Below are 20,931 nucleotides of genomic sequence, written 5' to 3' on the forward strand. Positions count from 1 at the left end.
GTGTGTGTGTGTGTATATATATATATATATATATATATATATATATATATTAGGTTGTCAAGACATTAATGCTGCATTTTGGAACACTTTCATTAACTACCCCTCAAAATATGTACATCATGTATAATAGTTTAAACAAACTGCCAAAACATCACGTTAGTGTAGCCTATATAATGTGTAATGTTTAGTATGCTCTAATCCCTTATAGTGATGGCACACAACAAGACACATATTCAGCATGTAATGCTGTTTGAATACAAGAAGGGAAACAATGCCTCTGTAGCCACAAAGAATATCAAAAAAGTTTATGGAAATGTTTTGCACGTTCGTAAGATGGTTCAGCAAATTTGGTTCAGGTGACTTTAGCCTTAAAAACTGTGATGGCAGGGGCCGACATGTTGGAATTGACATTGATGCTCCGAAGACGCTTGATGAGTCAAACCCAAGGCAACACACTCATGAAATGGCCCTGAAATTGCATGTCTCTCATGAAACAATACATAAACATCTAAGGAATACAGGAAACTCCATAAATAAGGTTCTTGGGTGCCTCACGAACTCTCCGATGATCATCTTTTCCTAAGTGTGAACATTGCTTGGTTTCTTCTGCTGCGTAATGTGCGTGAACCATTTTTGGATAGAATTGTCACTGGTGATGAAAAATGAATTCTCTATGCAAATATTAAATGCCAAAAACAATGGCTCAGTCCTAGACAAAAACCACTTCCGACCCCAAAACCTGGACTCCATCCACAGAAAGTGATGCTTTGCATTTGTTGGGACATCAAAGGAGTAATTAATTTCGAATTCCTCAATCCACAGCGAACTGTTAATGTAGAGATTTATAGTCAGCAACTGGAAGGTTTAAGTCAAGCCTTTCATCAGAAATGCCCTTCACTCGTCAATCGGAAAGGTGTTCTTCTTCTCCATGATAATGCACGTCCACATTTGTGACACATTTGACGCAACACAAGATTATGGAGTTGGGTTGGGTTGGGAAGTTCTCCCCCACCCACCATATTGTCCAGATATGGCACCATCAGATTACCATCTTTTTCGTTCACTCCAACACCATCATTTTGGAAAACGTATGCAAATATGGAAGGTGTTAAAGGGGACATCGACATGTTTTTTGCTTCCAAGCCACGTGATTTCTTTAATCAGGACATTAACAACCTGATTGTAAGATGGAAAAGCATCATCGATAAGAATGGAGACTATTTCATTTAATAAATTATTTGTTTTGATAAATAAATTGTTCGGGTTTGTTTCATCTAAAAAAAGCGAGATTAATTTCTTGACTTCCTAATATATATAATGTAACTGTGTAAGCAAATTAAATTTCAATCACATCAAAGCAGTGTACTCACTGATATGAGGCAGGCATTATTAGGAGAAACCTACTTTATTCGTAACAAAATCTTTGTAAAAGAACATAAAATTGACACTTGGATGCACCTGCCTATGTAAATATATAGATACACAATTATGTGGTTCCATTCATTAATGGCCAGTCTGTGCATTTTATGGAAGAATGCTCTGTGCTGTTTTTGAAAATAAAAAATATAAGTAACGACTAAGATAAATGAACATGTTAATCAACGAATAAAGGAATGGAAGTGTGAATTTAATTTCATTGCAAATTGTAAGTGGTTTATGAAGTTGTAAAGTACTAACATACACAATAGAACCAAACTGTATATTTTGAAATTTTGCTACTTCTGTGAAGTAGTTACAAAACTAGGTATTCTTATTACTGTCACACATGCAACATTATTGTAAAGTTTATTAACATAAAATATGCATTATATTGTTGAAACATAACAGAACTAACTCTGTAAATAATCACTTATTTTGTGGTCAAAACAAAACTTAATATAAAAATGTACTATAGAGGAGTACTTTCAGCAAAATGTTTTGTAAAATTGTATTTTCTTTCCAGTTAATTTATGAATCTTATTGTACATTAAGTCATTGTCTTCTGCAATACAGTACGCTCTGCTGGGTTATATTTTTATAGAAAAAATTCTGTCAGTATTTTTTGTTCAAATATCACATTATACTTTCCAAAATAAAAAACAGTCAGTAAAGTAACTATACAAGGTACAAGATAATACCAAACTTAACAGTTAGTATTTCAGAGCACTTTTTCATAACGTACTATGGATTAAGTTTAGTTTCAACATTCAAATGTTAAAATAAATGTGCATAAGTTAGTATTAGATATAAGTGGTAATCGCATTACAGTGGTAACAGTTCTGTTATATTAATACACTGCATGATATATAATATACTAAGTAAACCATAAAATTGATTGATTTGAAATATACTTTCTTATAAAATGTTTTTATTGACATGTGACATCATATTTACCAAGTCAGGTAAACTTTAAAATGAATTGCTTACTTTTTTCATTTCATTCAATCTATCCTAATAATAAATGGTATACAACTTACACAGCTAGTACATGAAATGTGTAAGGAAACATCTTTAAAAAGTTTTTATACAACTATCGCTTACAGAGGGAGTCGTCTATCAAGCCCGTCAAAAGTTTTTAATTTTTGATAAGTGATTACATTCTGAGATGGAAATAGTTGAAAAAACTTTCATTAATAGTTCAAGAGATTAATGAATTTGTTTTTAAAGTGTGTGATATTAAATTTGAAACATAGACTTAAATTATTTACAATTTTTCTGTCAGTTTTTAAATGCTAAATGTTAGTTCTTGAAAATCCTATTTTTGTAAGAAATAGCTTGTGAACAAGCTAAAAACTGTGGAAAGTATATATCTTAGAACTTCTATCAGTGAACATAGGGTAAAAAGTACTGAAGTCAACATTATATATATATATATATATAATGTGCTTGATCATAGCTTGTGTGTTAATTAAATTGTTAGTGTGTGAGAATGCTTTTTTGTTGCAAGCATAACAGTTTTAGGAAAATATGTTCCACAATGTTTAATATTTATTGATCAAACAATTTTGTAAATAACAGTTTTCTTGTGATCATAAACTTTTTGTTATAGTCGTCTTTCCACTTTAGAATTATTTAAAAGCATTACATATAATATCTAAAAGGAAAATGTTGATTGTTATCTCAGAATTTTAAACATGATAACTTATGCTGAAATAACGTATTCATTGTTTTCTTACCTATCAATTCTGTTTCCAAGGGATCATGGTATTATCAGAACATTGGATGTGCCCATCTATATTACTCGTGTCAGGGACACCAACGTCTACTGTTTAGATAGAGAGTGCCGTCCTCGTGTACTTGGTATTGATCCAACAGAGTATAGGTTTAAACTTGCACTGGTTAATAGGAAGTATGATGAGGTAATATTTTTTTTGTTGTTGTTTATTTAAATTTTGAGTTAGTATTGAAACATTTAATGCAAGTTCAAATTAATTTCGTTGGACAGAAATTGAGAAGATAGCTAACAGATCATAAGCTTTTCAAGTGAAATTCTTCATTTAAACTGAATCACTTCTATATGCTCTGGTTTTTACTGAACATAGAAAAGGATGTCAAAGTGAGGCCATATCATGAAAATCTAAAGTTAAAAATACAGTAAAATTACTTTAACAGAATTTTTTTTTTGTGTGCAAACTAGTGTTGACAAGTCTGCTTTTAATAAGCGAAATTGAGCTTGTTCTTCTTAAAAGTTGCTTTAATTTTTTGAAAACTGTGGGTTGTGATCTTTTGGGCTTGTTTTATTCTGAAGTCATTTGTTTGGGCTTTTTTGAAGTAGTTGACTTCAACGTGTAATATAATGTTTGTAGGAGTGGTTTCGGTGATTCAGTAAATAGCCTACATTTAGAATCACCCTATTCCCAGTCCTGTTCAACTGAAAACCATACCCACAGTCATGAACTTTCTGGCTCACATATTCTATATTCCAATTTAGTTGTGCAAATTACCATTTTGAGGGTAAGCCATAAAAGAGCAGTTTTGAAAGTTTGTTTTTGGTTTATTTTAAAAGGCAGTGTTACTTGTTTTGAACAGCAGTGCCATTTATTGTTCTTGCAAGACTTGGCAACACTGATGAAAACATGTTCTTTATATATTCACTTTCTATCTTTTATGTTATTAGTGATAATATTATTATATCGGTGCTGTAGTCATTTTAATCATTGAGCAAGAACTTATAGTTCTGATCAAACTGAGCTTTATTGTAATGTTTTTCAAATAATGTAATTAGTAATGTATTTAGAAACTTACATATAGTCCAACAATTTTCATAAAATTCAAATTGTGATACTGGACAAGGATAGTAATGATAGATGAGGATTATGAATGTTTAAAGACATTTTTTTAACCCTAAATAGTTTAAGAACATTTGTATAAGATTGAATAGAGTTGTTTAAACATTTGTTTAACAACAAGTAAAAAATTGGAATGGTCTATTCTTGTATTGGGGGTGTGTCTGTGAGCCCCCAATGAAAGAATAGACCATTCCAAGCTTTTACTTGTTGTTAAACAAATGTTTAAACAACTCTATTCAACTATGTACCAGCTGCCCAGTGTTGGCTAACAATACGAAGAATTAAATTATGGTGAAATGCTGCAAGTTCTTCAAATACCTATAGAATGATAGGTTTATTTTTTGTGAGTGTAAAATACTTAGATATACCATTTTGATTTGTATAAGAACTGAAAAGGGTTGGTATAACATTAACTTGTGATCAGATTGAAGCTCTGGTCACTTGAGTAACAATTGTATCAGTAGAGAATTTTTTTTTACACTTATTAATAGCAACTAGGAATGTGCAGTAGAATAGAATAAATAGAAATTTATATGCAGTATTTCTCTTCCCACCCAACTATCATTGAGTGAACTGTCACTCAAAGCCTTTGTTTTTACTAGACATACCTTGCACCTTTTTTCTTTTTTTTAGCTTTTAAAAATGGTTGAATTTAAATTTTTATTGGATTGGGCTAATGTGGTTAGGAGTTAGTAATTTTATAGTATATCTTTCCATTTATTTAAAGCATATAAAAAGCATTGAAAAACAAGTTACTCAAAAGCTTTCCTTTACATAAACTTTCAAACTTCAAATGCTCACACATATGTTGGTAATCGTTGTTTTATAGGTTCTCCACATGGTGAGAAATGCAAAACTGGTTGGTCAATCAATTATTGCTTATCTCCAGAAGAAGGGCTATCCAGAAGTTGCCTTGCATTTTGTTAAAGATGAAAAAACTCGATTTGCCCTGGCATTGGAATGTGGAAACATTGAGGTATACAATTTATTTTTACTTAGACTATTTTTTTGTAAAATTACCTGTACTGAATGAAACTTAATTTACATAAGATAGAGTATCATTTTGTATTAGAATATTTAAATTGCTATAAACATAAGTGTGTATGATAAATCTTAAGTCATTGAAGTGTGATGTATATTTCTTTTAATTGAAGAAATTGTTATTTGTATAATATCAAGTATACATCTTTCAGGAATAACCACAAGCTAATTAAGTTTTTCTTTGTTTTCGGTTTGAAAAACAACAGTACTTTTACAAATGTAAATGGATTGGAAATATTTTTTGTGTTATTATTATTTGTTTTATTTTTTTACTTTTATAAAATCAGAACTCGTAATATTTGGTTGAAAAGTATAATTAGAAAAAGATTTAAAAGTTCATCTAGTGATTGATTTTAAAACATTATCCAACAGAAAGTTTTATCAGACTTTTTAAGCTCATGATATTATTGTTTAGGATTTTAAAAACTTTATTCTGATGTCAGGAATTATGAGTGCAGTATTTTCTTTATTATAATCCACTGCCTATGAGAGTATCAATGGTGTCATACATTATTGCATCAAGGCCCACTATCATTGAAGTCCCAAACTTATAAGGTACAAACCAGTTATAAACTTGAAGATATTTACATTGTCAATGATAATAAAGGTTTTCTTTTATTATAAGGTGGCTTTAGAAGCTGCCCGAACACTGGATGACAAAGCCTGCTGGGAAAAACTTGGGGAAGCTGCATTGTTCCAGGGAAATCATCAGGTAAAAACTTGAGCTATTCAAACATAAAAAACAAATTGTATATGGCCTTTATATATAACTGGACGATATAGGAAAGCTTCCAGTACTCTATCTTGTGTTCACCTTGAGTTTTCGCAACATTGTAAAAAACGTAAACAAAATGTCAATTCAGATACCGTACGTGTCAAGATGTTATTGATTTATTTATTTAACACAGTGTTAAATGCGCTGATTTATAAATATAGATACTCTATATTAGAAAAGAGAAATAATCAGAGTTAGGTGCTTTATGCACCACTATGACACAGTTCATTATTTCTTTTCTATATGTAATCTGCCAAGTTTAAGAACAACTGGAGCTACTTTTTTAAATTTGTTTGCATATTCTTCATATCAACATTTTGTGAATATACAATTTTTGTAAATTATATGTAAAATATGTTGGCCTTTATTAGATATATCACACTAGTTTTTTCAAAAATGTACATTGCATCCCTAAATCATTTTTCTTGCAAGCTAGCATTGTCTTTACTTCTCCTCTCTCTCTTAACACTATGAACACGTGATTGATTTAAATAAAATGTGTCACTGTGCTAGATATTACAAGGATTAGTGAATGATATCCAGAAAAGATAATGATTTATATCGTAGCTTCATTCAAGTTAAGCAACTGTTTAAGAACAGACTGTATAACAATAGATGAGTTTTAGGACCATTTTGTAACAAATCTTTTGTTAACTTTATACAGATTTTTCTTCTGGGTTTGTTTACAGAATATATTGATATATTTATATAGGCAAAACCTAGTTATAAAATTAGGATCTACCGTATTGGCCTGATTATAAGATGTTTTTTGATTAATTAACCCTTTGACTATGATCTACGTACATTGTAAGTAGGTATGGGACTCTCGTGAAAGTTCTTTATAAGAATGAAACGAGTTAATGAAATAGTTTTAAATTTGACTTGAACGTTCCTAAGATTATGTAGTTTTAGAAAAAATAAAATATTTAATTTTCATTTTTTCTACTATTTATAAGAAAACATTCATTATTTAATGTAGTTATTTGCACTCAGACTCTGAATAGTTCACATGCAATGTGATTTTTATTTTGAGTATAAAAAATAATATTTCTTATCTCATAGTTTTCACATTTCATTTGCATAATCTCTAGAACCTAAATGAATATCAAACGTTTTTTTAAGGTAAATGTTTATATATTTTGTTTTCCATTTTCTCTATTGTATCATCGACGTACAGTGCAATGAAATATTTAAAATTAAGAAATGAAATTACGTACATACCTTTTAAATTTTTGTAGAATAATTTTCAAACTTCTTTTTGTCATATGCACAATTTCACATCTATCTTTTCACTTGTAGTTTATTTTTAATTTTCCTTTTCAATTTTTCACAATGGCAGAATGTCTTAGCCCATGTAAAATATATATCACTAAACCTAATGTAAATAGATAGATAGTATTTATATTTCTATATCTTATTTATAAAAGTTCTTTACTTCTTGGGCCTGGCATGACTTGGTGACTAGATTGCTCATCTCACAATTTTTGGGTTGTGGAATTGAAGCATGTTTACCTTTTCAGCTGTGGGAGTATTATAATGTGATGACTAATCCCACTATTCATTCGTAAAGAATATCCTAATAGTTAGTAGTGGGTGGTGTTGACTAGCTGCCATCCCTCTGGTATATCACAAGTTAGTGGTGGCTAGTGTAGCTAGCTCATAAGTAACTCTTTGCAAAACTTGCACAAAGAAATAAATCTTTACTTCTTTTACAAATTATGAAAAACTGTTTAAAAAAAAGACATAATCTGGCAGTTTTTCTTCTGAGGGTTTTTGAATACCCCCTGTGGCTGTTTTGACAACATCTGTTAGATTAAAAGGAGGAGTAAGTATTTTTGCCCTCCTCTTGTCTCTTAATTTTCCAGGGTCCCTTACCTCTTTTTTTTTTTGTTTCACTGGATAATACTCTCTGGCAAGTGTTGCCCATACAGGTGTGCTTTTATCAATTAATTTCTGCACCAGCAACCAATTTAACTATATTTACTACCGGTTGCAACAGGCTCTGTAGAAATGAGACGTTCCATAAGACCATTTAAGAGCTCACCAGATGGTAGTACCATATTATATTGGATCACCACTTATGGACTATCATGAGTAAAGCTAAAGGGGATCCTGCTCTTCCCACCAATCATTGAATAAATTGATGTTACTTTGCTTTTGAGAAGTTAGAGAACTTGGTTCACCTACTGCACTGTTTCCAGAGCACTGTTCCTCAGGACTCCCCAACACACAGTAACCCCCAGTTTCTAATAGAGGAGCTAAGGAGTCCTTACCACACTCAGTTTTCAGTCACTGGGGTGGTGGACAGGGGCAAAGTTGGCGGCCTTCCTACCTAGGTCCCTGGATGTTTTTTCCAGATGTTGGTAGGAGTGGCACCAGCCTACATGGGAGCCTACTTATAATAATGGTTCAGATTTGATGCTAAGCTATCCGGTTGTGGTGTGCATGGCCCTTATTTTTGATCATTATCGGTTTAGTATATTGTTCATGGAAGGAGGTCCACTATCTCCTCGTAATTACGAATGGGAGTGGTCACATCTTGGGTCCTTGGTTGAGTACAGTGTTCCATGTTCTCTCCATAATTCCAGGCAGAGGCACTCGGTTGGAGAGTGGGGATGAATGTTTATACTTCCTAACTGGATGAGTTCTGTTCCTTTGGTAGAGTAAGTCACACACAATCCCATCATTCCGAACCTGGGGTGTTGCCTTTTGGACTTCTTTCGGTGGTGGAGAAAGTTTGTTTGTGTCATTGCTGCTTACTTTCTCCTCGTGATTCTTGTGGTTCAGAATGCATCACTCTTTAGCTACATGTTGGGATCCAATCAACAGTATATCTGTATATAATGTTGCAGTCCAATTGCCCTAGCCATCAATGTGGGATATTGGAATCAAGACTCTGAGTTGTGGAACCTTGGCTATCTGGTTGGGGCTGGCCTATAATGATCATTACTCGTGTACTGTTCCACCCTTGTTATAGGAACTAAGTTCCAGATGAATAGCATACGTGTTCTGGATGTGGTGCAGTTCCCCCAGTTGGGTACCACTCTTATCTTGGTACACCCTGATCTCTGCAAATGCTTTCAGTATGGATAATGCCCTCACCAGCCCTTCCACCTTTTCAATGTGGGATTCTAGCTATAAGTGTCAGTGGAGGTATGTATGTTCTGGAAGTTAACATTTTCCAAAATTTAAAGTGTATTTCCAATAATACTTATCTCTGCTGACACTCTCCCACCTTTCCTCCCCACTAAGAGCCGATATTAGAGAAAGGAATAGTGTCAGTGTCGAAAAAGTGATAAAATTATCTGAATGAGGTGCTTATACACAAGATAGAGGGCACATTGACATAGGTGGAGAGTATATCGAGAAGGGCAGTTGAGTGGGGTGTAAAAGACTGGAGCAAGTGAGAAAACAAAATCAGACCAATGCTTAGATAGGAAAATTGAAACCCTGTAGTTCGAGGAATAGCTATTAGTGTCAGTGGAGGTAAGTATTATTGGAAATACGTTTTCAATTTAGGAAAATGTTAACTATTGGTTTTTAACATCATCAACTTATAAATTAGTTTTTAAACTACTTTAACTATAATTATATAAGCAACAAATATTTAGAAAGACCATACATTTGCAACTATGGTTTGTATATTGGCAAATTCTATTTGTGCAAGCACGAAGTTGGAATATTTCTATCCCCAAATGAAAATTATAGTTGGGAGGGGGATGAACAAAGTTGTTAATACTTAATAATTTATTTTATTATCTAGCTGAAACAAGTGTTTATAAAAATTTATCAAAACAAAAATTATGAATCTGTCATTTCAGTTATAGTGGCTTAAGGGGGGAGATTAGACAAAATATCTTAATATTTAATGTTGTCATATGTTCTTGTAAAAAAGCAAAAATAAAGAATCCAAGAAACTAATGCCACACTTGTTACTAGTTGGTAATTTTAAGTATTGTGTAAAATTATTATTTTAGTATAGTAAACTTAGCTTTTTTTTCTATAAAAATTCTCATTGCAAGAGTAAATTATGAAAGAGCTGGGAGATATGTTTAGATTTCTAATAGAAATTTGTCCTTTGCTGATATCTTTATTTTGCAAGGAGAGTTAATTGATGATTATTCTACTCCATCAGAGACTTAGTGAGATTTATGGAGCAAGTGAATATTAATAAGTTCCAATTATTATGTAAGTACAACAAATAATCCTTCAGCAACATTATGAATAATATGAAGATAACATTGAACATTTTACCAAATATATTTTATACCTCAACAACAAAAGTTATTGATGATATCTAGCTCTCTGTCATTAAAAATGTAATTTCTATTCTTTTTTGTTTTTGAAAAAACAAAGGCATAATTAATGAAATGTTTTTTTTAAATTATAACAGTACAAACAGCAGCTTTTCAGTTAGCTCAGCAATTAGTTTTAAACATTACACAACATGAGGTGTTACAAAATAATGAAGCATGCATAAATATTTCAGATGGTCCATTGTCGTATCATACTTGCCCTTACGCCAGGATGTACTGTCTTTTATGTATGGTCATCATCAGTCTAGTTGTGTTAATGAAGCAATTTAAAATACAATCTTGTTGTAAAAATTGTATCAATCTACATGCTTTTAGTACTTTATATAAACATTAAGTAATTCATAAAATAGAAGAACACGATTTAAGTGTTGAATTGTTTTGAACCAAATGAACAGCAAATTTTCTGTTAGAGTATATTTCAGAAACACAGTTCACTACTGGAAAGGAGTTAATAAATCAGCTAGAGTATATTTCAGAAACACAGTTTACTGCTGGAAAGGAGTTAATAAATCAGTTAGAGTATATTTCAGAAACACAGTTTACTGCTGGAAAGGAGTTAATAAATCAGCTAGAGTATATTTCAGAAACACAGTTTACTGCTGGAAAGGAGTTAATAAATCAGTTTCATTTTTTGATATGTACCTTTATTTACAAGTTGTGGAACATGATTATCTTGAAATTCAAAAGTTGTCATAGTCTGATTGAATCAGTTTCATTGAAAAGGTCACATTTTGTTTGGATGGATGGATTTAATATGAAATATGGCCCCTCCTGCTGTGTCTGTGCCTCATTATTTCTTTTTTTTAAGTTGTGTAATATTGATACTGTTTTTGCTAATCATTACAACAAGTTTCATAAACAAATGTTGCTGTGCCATCGCCTTGTTTCATGTTCCTGAAATTTTAGTTCTGGCTGTTTGTATGCACCAGGTGGTTGAGATGGCCTACCAAAGAACCAAGAATTTTGACAAGCTTTCATTCCTCTACTTGATAACTGGGAACCTAGAAAAACTTCGCAAAATGATGAAAATTGCTGAAATTCGCAAAGACACCAGTGGTCAGTTCCAAAATGCACTATTTCTAGGAGATGTTGCAGAGAGAGTGAAGATTCTGAAGGTAAGTAACAGATAGAGATCTTAGAAATTCTTTTATTAAAATAAGAAGAAAAGATATATTTAAGGAGCTCATATGTATTAATAATAATGTGTGTTCATTTGGATGACTTGATTTTATCCTCATTAAAACAAATTATATCATTTTTTTTTACAATTAGAAAAATACACTATATTTATTTGCTTCCGAGATATTGAAAGCTTCTGTAATAATATTACTGAATGTCTTTTTTTGTTACTTGCAAGAGTCTTTCCTTTCTCTTATCATTCCAAAACGTGTGAAAGAATATTTTAATAGTGAAGATACATTTAACATGATCAGTCCAACTTTTAAAGTGAACTTAATATCTGTTTTAGTGGGTAAAATTTTAGTGTTGTTTTTATAATGTCCACACAATATTTAAAGTATACTATAGAAAAATACTTCTTATTTTTGCTCTTTTTTTTTCAGTGCACATAGTTATTACTACAATATGGTAGGCTTATAAAGAACTAGTGATTTACCTGTGGTCTCACTGTATCATTATTATTTTTAATTGCAATAATTCATGTATAATAAAATATATGTACGTATATAAGTGAAAAATAAATGTGGGGAGACACTGTCTATTAGTTTTAACCTCCATCTGCCACTCTCACACAAAGAAATTCATAAAAAATATAATAAAATCATCAAAAGAAATACAAGTTAATAGAGTGGGATGTGGGTGCTCAAATCCGCAACGTCCCACACCTATATCGCCCTTTACTGGTTACAGCCTGCAACGTCCCACACCTATATCACCCTTCACTGGCTACAACATCCCATACCTATATCGCCCTTCACCGGTTACAGCCCGCAACGTCCCACACCTATATCACCCTTCACTTCCTGCAGACAGTAAAAGAGAAGAACATGAAAAAGAAGAAGAAAAAAATTAAATGAGGTACTACCACTTGGGGGATAAGTCAGAAAAACGTACCTCATGAGGTTGGCATTCCAGCCCTCATGATAGTAGTAAAGCACTCAGTAGATAAATTATACTAGTATAGAGTTATAAAAGCCCAACCAAGTTATCTAAACTAACTAGTATAACTCCCAACCACCCATTAAGTTCACTGTAACTACCAATTTTCAGACTTTACAGGAGCCTTAATATGAGATATGGTATTCATCCGCATACAAATAGTGCCAAGCTGTTTAAACGGCCTTCTTAAAAACTAAAAATACTTGTCAGAAACTTCTTAATTTTTATGTCTTTATATTTATTTAATACATTTTTATATTTATCACAAAATATCTTATTAATTTTATTTAGAGTTTCTTTATTAAATCCATTGAAAATTAATTTTTGCATCAATATTTCATTTTGAAATATTTTAATTTGTTAGAAATTTTACAAAATCTGAGTAATTAAAAGAGGGTAAGCTGTATATTGGAAAAGAAAAATATTTTCTTTCATCAGATATACTCAGATTAATATCAGTATCAATAGTTTTAATTTCTAGATCTAAATAGTGTGCCTTTACATCCAAAATTGAAGTAAAAGAGAAAAAAAAACAGAGGTTAAGACTGATAGATTGTGTATCCCCATCACAATGTGGGTCGTACTTCCGCAGTCACCCTCAGAACCCAGAGCATATTTTGTGTTCCACATTATAGCCTGTACCTTTGGGATCCTTTTAATTTATGTATCATTCTTAATTTAGTTTTGTTTTGTTGTTGAGTTTGTTTTATTAAGTTAAATGTCACCACAGGTTTGGATTTGCTGTTTATAACACAGTCCTTCTTTTTGATTTTATTTTGCTTGACTGTTTAAGTATTAATTTTCTATACATACACACACACACACATATATATATATATATATATATTTGATATTTATTTTTAATTTTACTTTATAAAATTAAACTACGTGAATAACAAAACCTTCATAGAGAAAATACATTTCTTGCATTTAATTAAGCCTATTCTCTGAAACCATAGAGTATAGGTCTCTTAAAAGTAAGTCCAGATTCTGCTAGCTTTAAAACTTGCATTGATTTATACAGAATTAATGCCATTCTCAGCACATGATTCAATGCAAATTTTATTTAAAATTAACATAGAAAACTTTGATAGATTCCTGAATGCTTCTTTAAGTTTACAGAGTCACATGTAAGAGAGCAAGGTATCCAATAAATCACAGTGTTTCACAAATTTTATTAAGCTATAAAATTAAATTATAACCATACGTTTGCTTAGACAAATTCAACGATAATGAATATAATTTTCAAAGCTCATTCACACTTGTGATTAAAAAAAGATTCACCAGCACCTTTCAAGAATTTCAAAGATAAATGTATGCCTCATATGCTGCATAAAACATACAATATTGAGATTAATTGCATGAGATACATTTGTGATTGTTATAGAAACTAGACCACATCTATTTATTACATGTAGCAAACTTTGTTTAATTTTTGCCGGAATTCCGTTTTAACATTTTTATTCCACTTATATTCAACATTTGAGTTACTTTAAAATATTTGAACACTAAAGTTTAACAACAAATTAAAATTGTAAGAGCTTATTTGAGTATGTGAACATTTCACAGCAGTGTTTTTTTACGATAGTTATACAACATTCTCTAATGCTCGGGTCGAGACTTTTGGGTATTTTGTAAGTTTTTTTTTTGTTCATTATTAACCTTTTTTTTTGAAGGGAGTGTATAGAGAACTCTGAGAAATAAGTTATGGTTTTCCCAAAATTATTATTTTGATTCCAAATATTGTTAAAAACTTTTTGTATGGAAGTAATTTTCTGTTCTGAGTGACGAAAGAGGTGTTCATCCATCAAACACAACCGAATATTCATATAGAACTAATAATAATGTATTAAAAGTTAAATAAATCCTGATAGTATAGTCGAATATTTGAACAGTTAGTTCCAGAACCATCAGGATTGATGATTCTCAGTTATTGTAATGATACCTACTCTTCTAGGTCTGGCTGAGATGATAAATTATAAACCTGAAGTTCTGCAGACACAACTGTAATAAGGTTGCTTCATCAAAGACAATGTAGTTTATCAATAACAGTTTCATTACTGAGAGAAATTTGACTTTAACTTTTTTTAAGTTTACTTTATCTCTCATTATAAGAAGTACATTAAATCCAAGTTTTTGGTGTGTTTTTTGGAACAGCACAGATTTTTTTTCTTTTATTTTCTTTTTGAAAATTGCTTTCGTGTTACTTATTTATAATAGACCTTGGAACTTAGAATACGTACTGGTGTTTAGATCATCTAAACTCTGAGGTGATTTTAAATGAGTGTGTGAATTCAAACCACAGTTTATTAGTTTAAAAGGGATTTATCACTTACACAAGTGTGCATGAATTTTTTCACCTTTATATTATCTAACCTAACTATTGTTGCAAAGTACATACATTTATTCAACAAATTTAAAGTGATTATAAAGATCAATTTTGGTCAACAGATGTTATCATGGGTAACAAATAGTGTATTAATTTGGCTGTTAAAGAAGCTGGTTTATAAATATGATATGGATGTTTTTTATATGTTTTATCACAGGTTGACAACTTAATTTAAAAACTGAATCATATTTATTTATCTCAATAAATCTAATAGTCGTAATCAGTAGATATGTTTTAGTCCAGATTTTTCTTTAATGTGACATGATTTAAATATTTGTGTTAGAATTGTGGCCAGTTGTCTCTTGCCTATCTCTGTGCTGTCACTCATGGAATGCACGAAGAAGCAAACAACTTGAAAGACTCATTTAAGTCAGAAAATGTGAAGCTTCCAGAGCCTGATCCAGATGCTGTTCTCCTTCAGCCACCACCTCCAATCACACAGTGTGAAGAAAACTGGCCCTTGTTAAGCATTTCAAAGGGATTCTTCGAAGGTGTGATGGGTGCTCGCAAAACAGCAATGGTTCCTGAACTTGTGGATGAAGAAATGACAGAGGGTTAGTAGAATATTTTTTTCGTAGAAATACTCCTTACATATAATGTTTTAAGTAGTTATAGCTTTTACAATTCTGTAAATATTTGTCACGTGGTAAGATTAGAAAGAAATGAAAATATGATTGATCACTAACAAAAATGTATTTTTTATCCTTTATAGTTTACATTATGAAAAGGTTATTGTGATTAGACCTGAATTAAACTTCTACAAATTAAGAGTGAAAAGTTTTATATAAATTCAATGAGGGAATTTGTGTTCAATTGAGCTTTGTCATGTTGTTTTTTTAAAAGGTTTTTTTTAACAAGTGAATATTTACGTAAAAATAAATATTTTTTATAGTTAGATGTTTGTGCTATGAAATATTTTTATAATATTATGGTCCAATTATCTAAATAAAATTGTATTGATTACATTTAGGCTGGGGTGCTGATGCTGAATTAATGTTAGATGAAGAAGGGTTTGGGGAAGGAAAAGTTGGTTTTGAAGATGAAGAGGAAAAAGAAGAAGCAGGTGGAGGTTGGGATGTTGAAGATGAAGATCTTGAGCTTCCACCAGAACTTGAAGGTGTACCAGCAGCAATGGAAGGTGGGGAAGGATACTTTGTTCCACCAACACGTGGACTTTCACAAGCCCAAGTCTGGGCCAATAACTCTAAACTTGTTGTAGATCACGTACTTGCAGGATCTTTTGAAACAGCTTTCCGACTTTTACATGACCAGGTAGGTGCTGTGAACTTTGAACCATTAAAGGGTCTTTTTATGACTACCTTCACTCGAGCTCGAACCTCATTTCTAGCCTTGCCTTATCTTCCAACTATGTATGCTCATCCACACAGAAACTGGAAAGAAGCTGGAGCAAAGGGAGGCTTGCCTGCTATTGGTTGTAAATTAAATAATTTAATTCAGCGCTTACAGATGTGTTACCAACTGACTACGTCAGGCAAATTTCAGGAGGCCATTGAACGTTTCCGATCCTTGCTACTCAATATACTACTACTGGTGGTTGAGACAAAACAAGATATTGCTGAAGCTCAGCAAATAATGGAAATTTGTAGAGAATATGTTTTGGGTCTTTCACTTGAGCTTGAACGGAAGGGATTACCTAAAGACACTTTAGATCAACAGAAGAGGTTGTGTGAGATGGCAGCATATTTCACTCACTGTAATCTGCAGCCAGTCCACCTGATTCTCACTCTCCGAACAGCCCTCAATCTTTTTTTCAAGTTGAAAAACTTTAAGACTGCAGGATCCTTTGCCCGCCGTCTTCTTGAGTTGGGACCAAGGCCAGAAGTTGCTGCCCAGACTAGGAAAATACTACAGGCATGTGACAAAAACCCTGTAGATCAGCACCAACTTCAGTATGATGAACACAATCCTTTTTCAGTTTGTGGTCAGAGTTATCTGCCAATCTACAGAGGAAAACCAGAAGTTAAATGTCCACTTTGCCAAACCAGCTATATTCCAGAGTATAAGGGAATTGTATGTAAAGTTTGTTGTGTAGCAGAGGTTGGGAAAGATTCCATTGGATTGCGTATTAGTCCTTTACAGATGCGTTAATCATTTTTTCATGTTTAAGAATAATGTGTTAAGGTATAGTATTCATTGGGTCAAAAATATATCACCGTATTAGTGAATGAAGAGCAGTGTAAACATTACGTAGCAGTTTTCTTAATAACTTTATTTGCATAGTAGCACCCACACAAATGTTACTCATATTTGATGATGAAACAGTTTCTTTTTTATGCCTAATTATTAGGTAGAAATTTGTCAAGAATTAATTAGTTTAAGTCACCTTCTAGATCACAGTGAGTTTAAGCTCCACCATAAAAAAATTTTGTGTAACTTGATAAGTATGATTTATTAAAGCATTATTTGAATGTATTAAAAGCTTTTTTTTTGGTTATTCTTCAAATACTAAGCATAAAGTTTGTTGTTACAACAATTTAACAACAATTTCATTAATTTAACAATACAGTTGTAAGGTATGAATATGTATTGTAACATGTATTGGAAATATGCTTCACAAAATAAAAGTTAAAATATGAAAGATTTTTGTGCTACTGATCAAAAAATTTGTTTCATTGTATATTACAAAGACTGTTCATTGAATTGATTGTTACAGATGTGTATCACGTCTGTATTTACTTATTCTCAATTGTATGCTTCTGTGTAGATTTTTGGAACTCTTCCTATAATTTTGGACAAAATAACTGGAAGTTCTACATATGTTTCTTACCCCCACCAAATATAAATTGAACAGTTACGAATGGGTCCCAAAAGTGGGAGTAAAAGATTTTTGGGGGGTTTGTACATTTCACTGAACAGATTTTCATCAAAACTGGCACTGATGTTGGACATTATCATTGAAAACAATAATCTAAATTCAGATTTTTTGAATTTTTTTTATAGCTTCCATATTGAGCTCAAAGGACTCTCTGGACCAGATCCATGGATTTCTTTGAAAACTAAGCATTGGAATGTAAAAGCTCTTTCAAAATAAGTCGCTGCATCTACCTTTTTGAAATTTTGAAATTGGAGCTTCCAAAATGTGGAGTTAAGGGAATTATTTGACTCTCAAAGTTTAACTGACTGCAAGGACTTAGTGAAATATTAACAAATATGATAATTCAAAATAGTTGTTTCTCGTAAATTTCCACAAGTAATTTACTAGTTATAAAGTGAATTACTTTTCAGAGCATCCTTAAGATGAATCCAATCTTTCATGGCTTTTTACGAAAGTGTATTGTGTGATAGAAACAATAAGCGGTTACATAATGCAGTACAAACTGGACAAGATATTTACCAACTAGTGGATTCTTGTCGTGGGGGATTATGTGAGAACTACAGAGTGCAGTGCTGTGTGCACATAATATTAACAATGTGGTTCTTGTCGATGCACATTCCAATTGCTGTTGGCCTGCTCTCACATATAATACAGAAATTGATTGAGCTGTTGCACAACATTCTCTCAAATTTGCAAAAAAAATTGAATACACTTCAAAAAATTGTTGATTTCCAAGGTGTAGCGTGATGTGGAAAATGACTGAAGCAGTGACGTCGCTTTCAACTTAAAACATAACATAATGAAGAATAACCTTGGTGAATATGAGCTGAAACAGGCAGTATTAAACACAGGAATGTCTTTCATAAGATGGATTGTATGATGTATGGGTAAGCAGTGAAAGAGATGTTCTTCATTCAGCTTGTTGGAGGAATTCACCTGTTCAAATCTAGTGATGATCTGTCTTATAGGTGCAAGAATAGTGCAGTGTTATGCATATATCATCTTCATAATATGGTTTTTAGGGTTCAAACAGCACAAGAAATACAAGCTTATAAGACCACCTTCAGTACCTGTACAGAATTGTACAGTTACTACTACAATAATCAGTGACACTTGAAATGAAAAATGACTGAAGGTGGGATGATAAATGAAAGATATTCTTTTCTATGTGGTTTTTTTGCTTTGTATTTATGGGTGAGTTATGGGCAAGCTTAGGAGTGATTTTATTATGGTTATCATCATTTGAGGGATTAAATTATTACGTTCTTAAATAAACTCAAAAAGTGGACAGAATTCTTATCTTATAAATTTGGCCCATTATCTTTATTTTTTTTCAAGTCGTGACATGCTTTTTATTATCTTCACTGAATAATGTTTATTATGAAATAAGAGTTTAATAGTGTGGTGGCTCATAAAGTGAGTTAAAGGATGCCATGTCTCTTCAAAAAATTTGAACAAATAAAATATTTCATACTAGCGAAAGTACCCAGCTTCTCTCAGGATATTAGGTTGATATATTCTAGGTGTATTCTGAACCTATTGCAGTCAAAAATATTTTAAACATTTTTGTTTTTCAAAAACATAAGAAAGCCATACAGAAAGTACAGTAAATTAAGAATTATTTATTATCAAAGAACTTTATCATTGTGGTAAATATTTCACATTTATATTTGATATTGCAAATTTCTATCACATTTTATCAGAATCTATTACAATTTTTTTACCATTGCAGTGGTTCAGTTGTGACAATATTGGTTGTTTTCTCAAAGAAATCATATAGACAGACATACAGAAACACTATATAATAATAATAATATAAATAAAGAAGTGGTTCTTTATGTAACAACTTCTAATATATAAAAAAGCCAGTGCTTTTTGGTAACCATGTGTTCCAACAATGGCTTTTATATCATGTTGCATAGCAATAAAAGTATAACCTAATATTGTTGTTAAGAGTCTATGTGCTGAAAATATAAAATGAAATCTGTAAACTACAAAATTGAAAATAATATTTGTTGTGATCTGTCTGTGATTTATATCAACAATTTTTAATATAAGGAACCACTTCTTTTTTATGTGATTTTTTGCTAGTTTACCTCATTAAAAAGATGTTCACGTGCATGGATAAGATAAGTAATAATACCCAGGTGCACACTCTCAGGGACTACATAGCATGGGTGCAAAATATCAGGTTTCTGGGTTCTTTCGTCTTGGAGCTATGGTAGTCACATATTCTTTTCTATGTGGTTTTTTTGCTTGCTTACCTCACAAAAGATATGCATGCATGCATGTGGTTAAATAAAACACCCAGGTGCACACCCTCAGGGTCCATTTAGTATGTCTGCAAAATTTCAGGTTTGTAGGTTCTTTCCTCTTGGAGTTTTGGCAATCACATACAGACCTACAGACATGCCCCTTTATTATTAGAGATTTTTCACATTAATACATATATTTTCTTGCTGAATTTATTAACGATTTCGAGACTGTTTGCACAGCTAACAGAGCCAATCAAAATCTACATTTTAAAAGCAACCAATGCAAATTATTTTAAGAAAAGTTTGCAACCACAAGGAACAGGCAAGGTCATGGTGATCAAGGACTGGTACAAATTTTAAAATTATGTGATTATTCAGTATTTTTAACTATGTAAACAGTTCATGGGGAGTTTCATTAAATAGTTAAAAAAATTAATATTTACCTTAAAATGGAGGTTATTTTGGAATTTTCAGTTGAAAAAATATATATGCAGTTATGAAAAACCAAAATAATGACCTTCTTGCAGGAAAGCATGTATAGCATCCTGTGGGAAGATAGCAGGGGCGGATTGGGAACCCAAAACGGCCCCGGATAATACGCAGAAGTCGGCCCATATAACTATGTCACAAATTCGACTGTATTTTAATGAACTGTAGAGAGATAAAGATAAAGTACAAAGCTTATATGACTTTATTAAATTGAAGAGCAGATATGTAGAAATAAAATAATCAGATTTTCCACGACAATGAAATTATTAAGCAATGATTTAATAGTATGATGATGTATAACATAGTGCATTCTTACATAATATATAATATTCTTTACTGGAAAAGAAAAATGGGTTTTATTTAATTTGCATTTATTCAAGTAACGTAGGTTTTTTATTCTCAATATAAAGCAAATACCAGATAATATACAGACTAATAATACAA

At 31.7% G+C, this 20,931-nt stretch overlaps 1 protein-coding gene across 1 annotated transcript in view; it reads left to right on the plus strand.

Moving 5' to 3' along the window:
* Window positions 1-17,340, plus strand: part of LOC106466718 (coatomer subunit alpha-like) — a 40,971-nt gene extending 23,631 nt beyond the window's left edge. The window contains exons 8-13 of the mRNA XM_013927017.2: window positions 3,176-3,338; window positions 5,098-5,244; window positions 5,935-6,021; window positions 11,330-11,515; window positions 15,191-15,461; window positions 15,878-17,340. Of these exons, the coding sequence (XP_013782471.1) occupies window positions 3,176-3,338; window positions 5,098-5,244; window positions 5,935-6,021; window positions 11,330-11,515; window positions 15,191-15,461; window positions 15,878-17,016 (1,993 nt within the window). The 3' untranslated portion in view covers window positions 17,017-17,340. The remainder of the gene's footprint in view (window positions 1-3,175; window positions 3,339-5,097; window positions 5,245-5,934; window positions 6,022-11,329; window positions 11,516-15,190; window positions 15,462-15,877) is intronic.
* The last annotated feature ends 3,591 nt before the right edge of the window (window positions 17,341-20,931 follow it).

The sequence above is a fragment of the Limulus polyphemus genome, unplaced genomic scaffold, assembly GCF_000517525.1.
Source record: "Limulus polyphemus unplaced genomic scaffold, Limulus_polyphemus-2.1.2 Scaffold2358, whole genome shotgun sequence".
Classification (NCBI taxonomy): domain Eukaryota; kingdom Metazoa; phylum Arthropoda; class Merostomata; order Xiphosura; family Limulidae; genus Limulus; species Limulus polyphemus.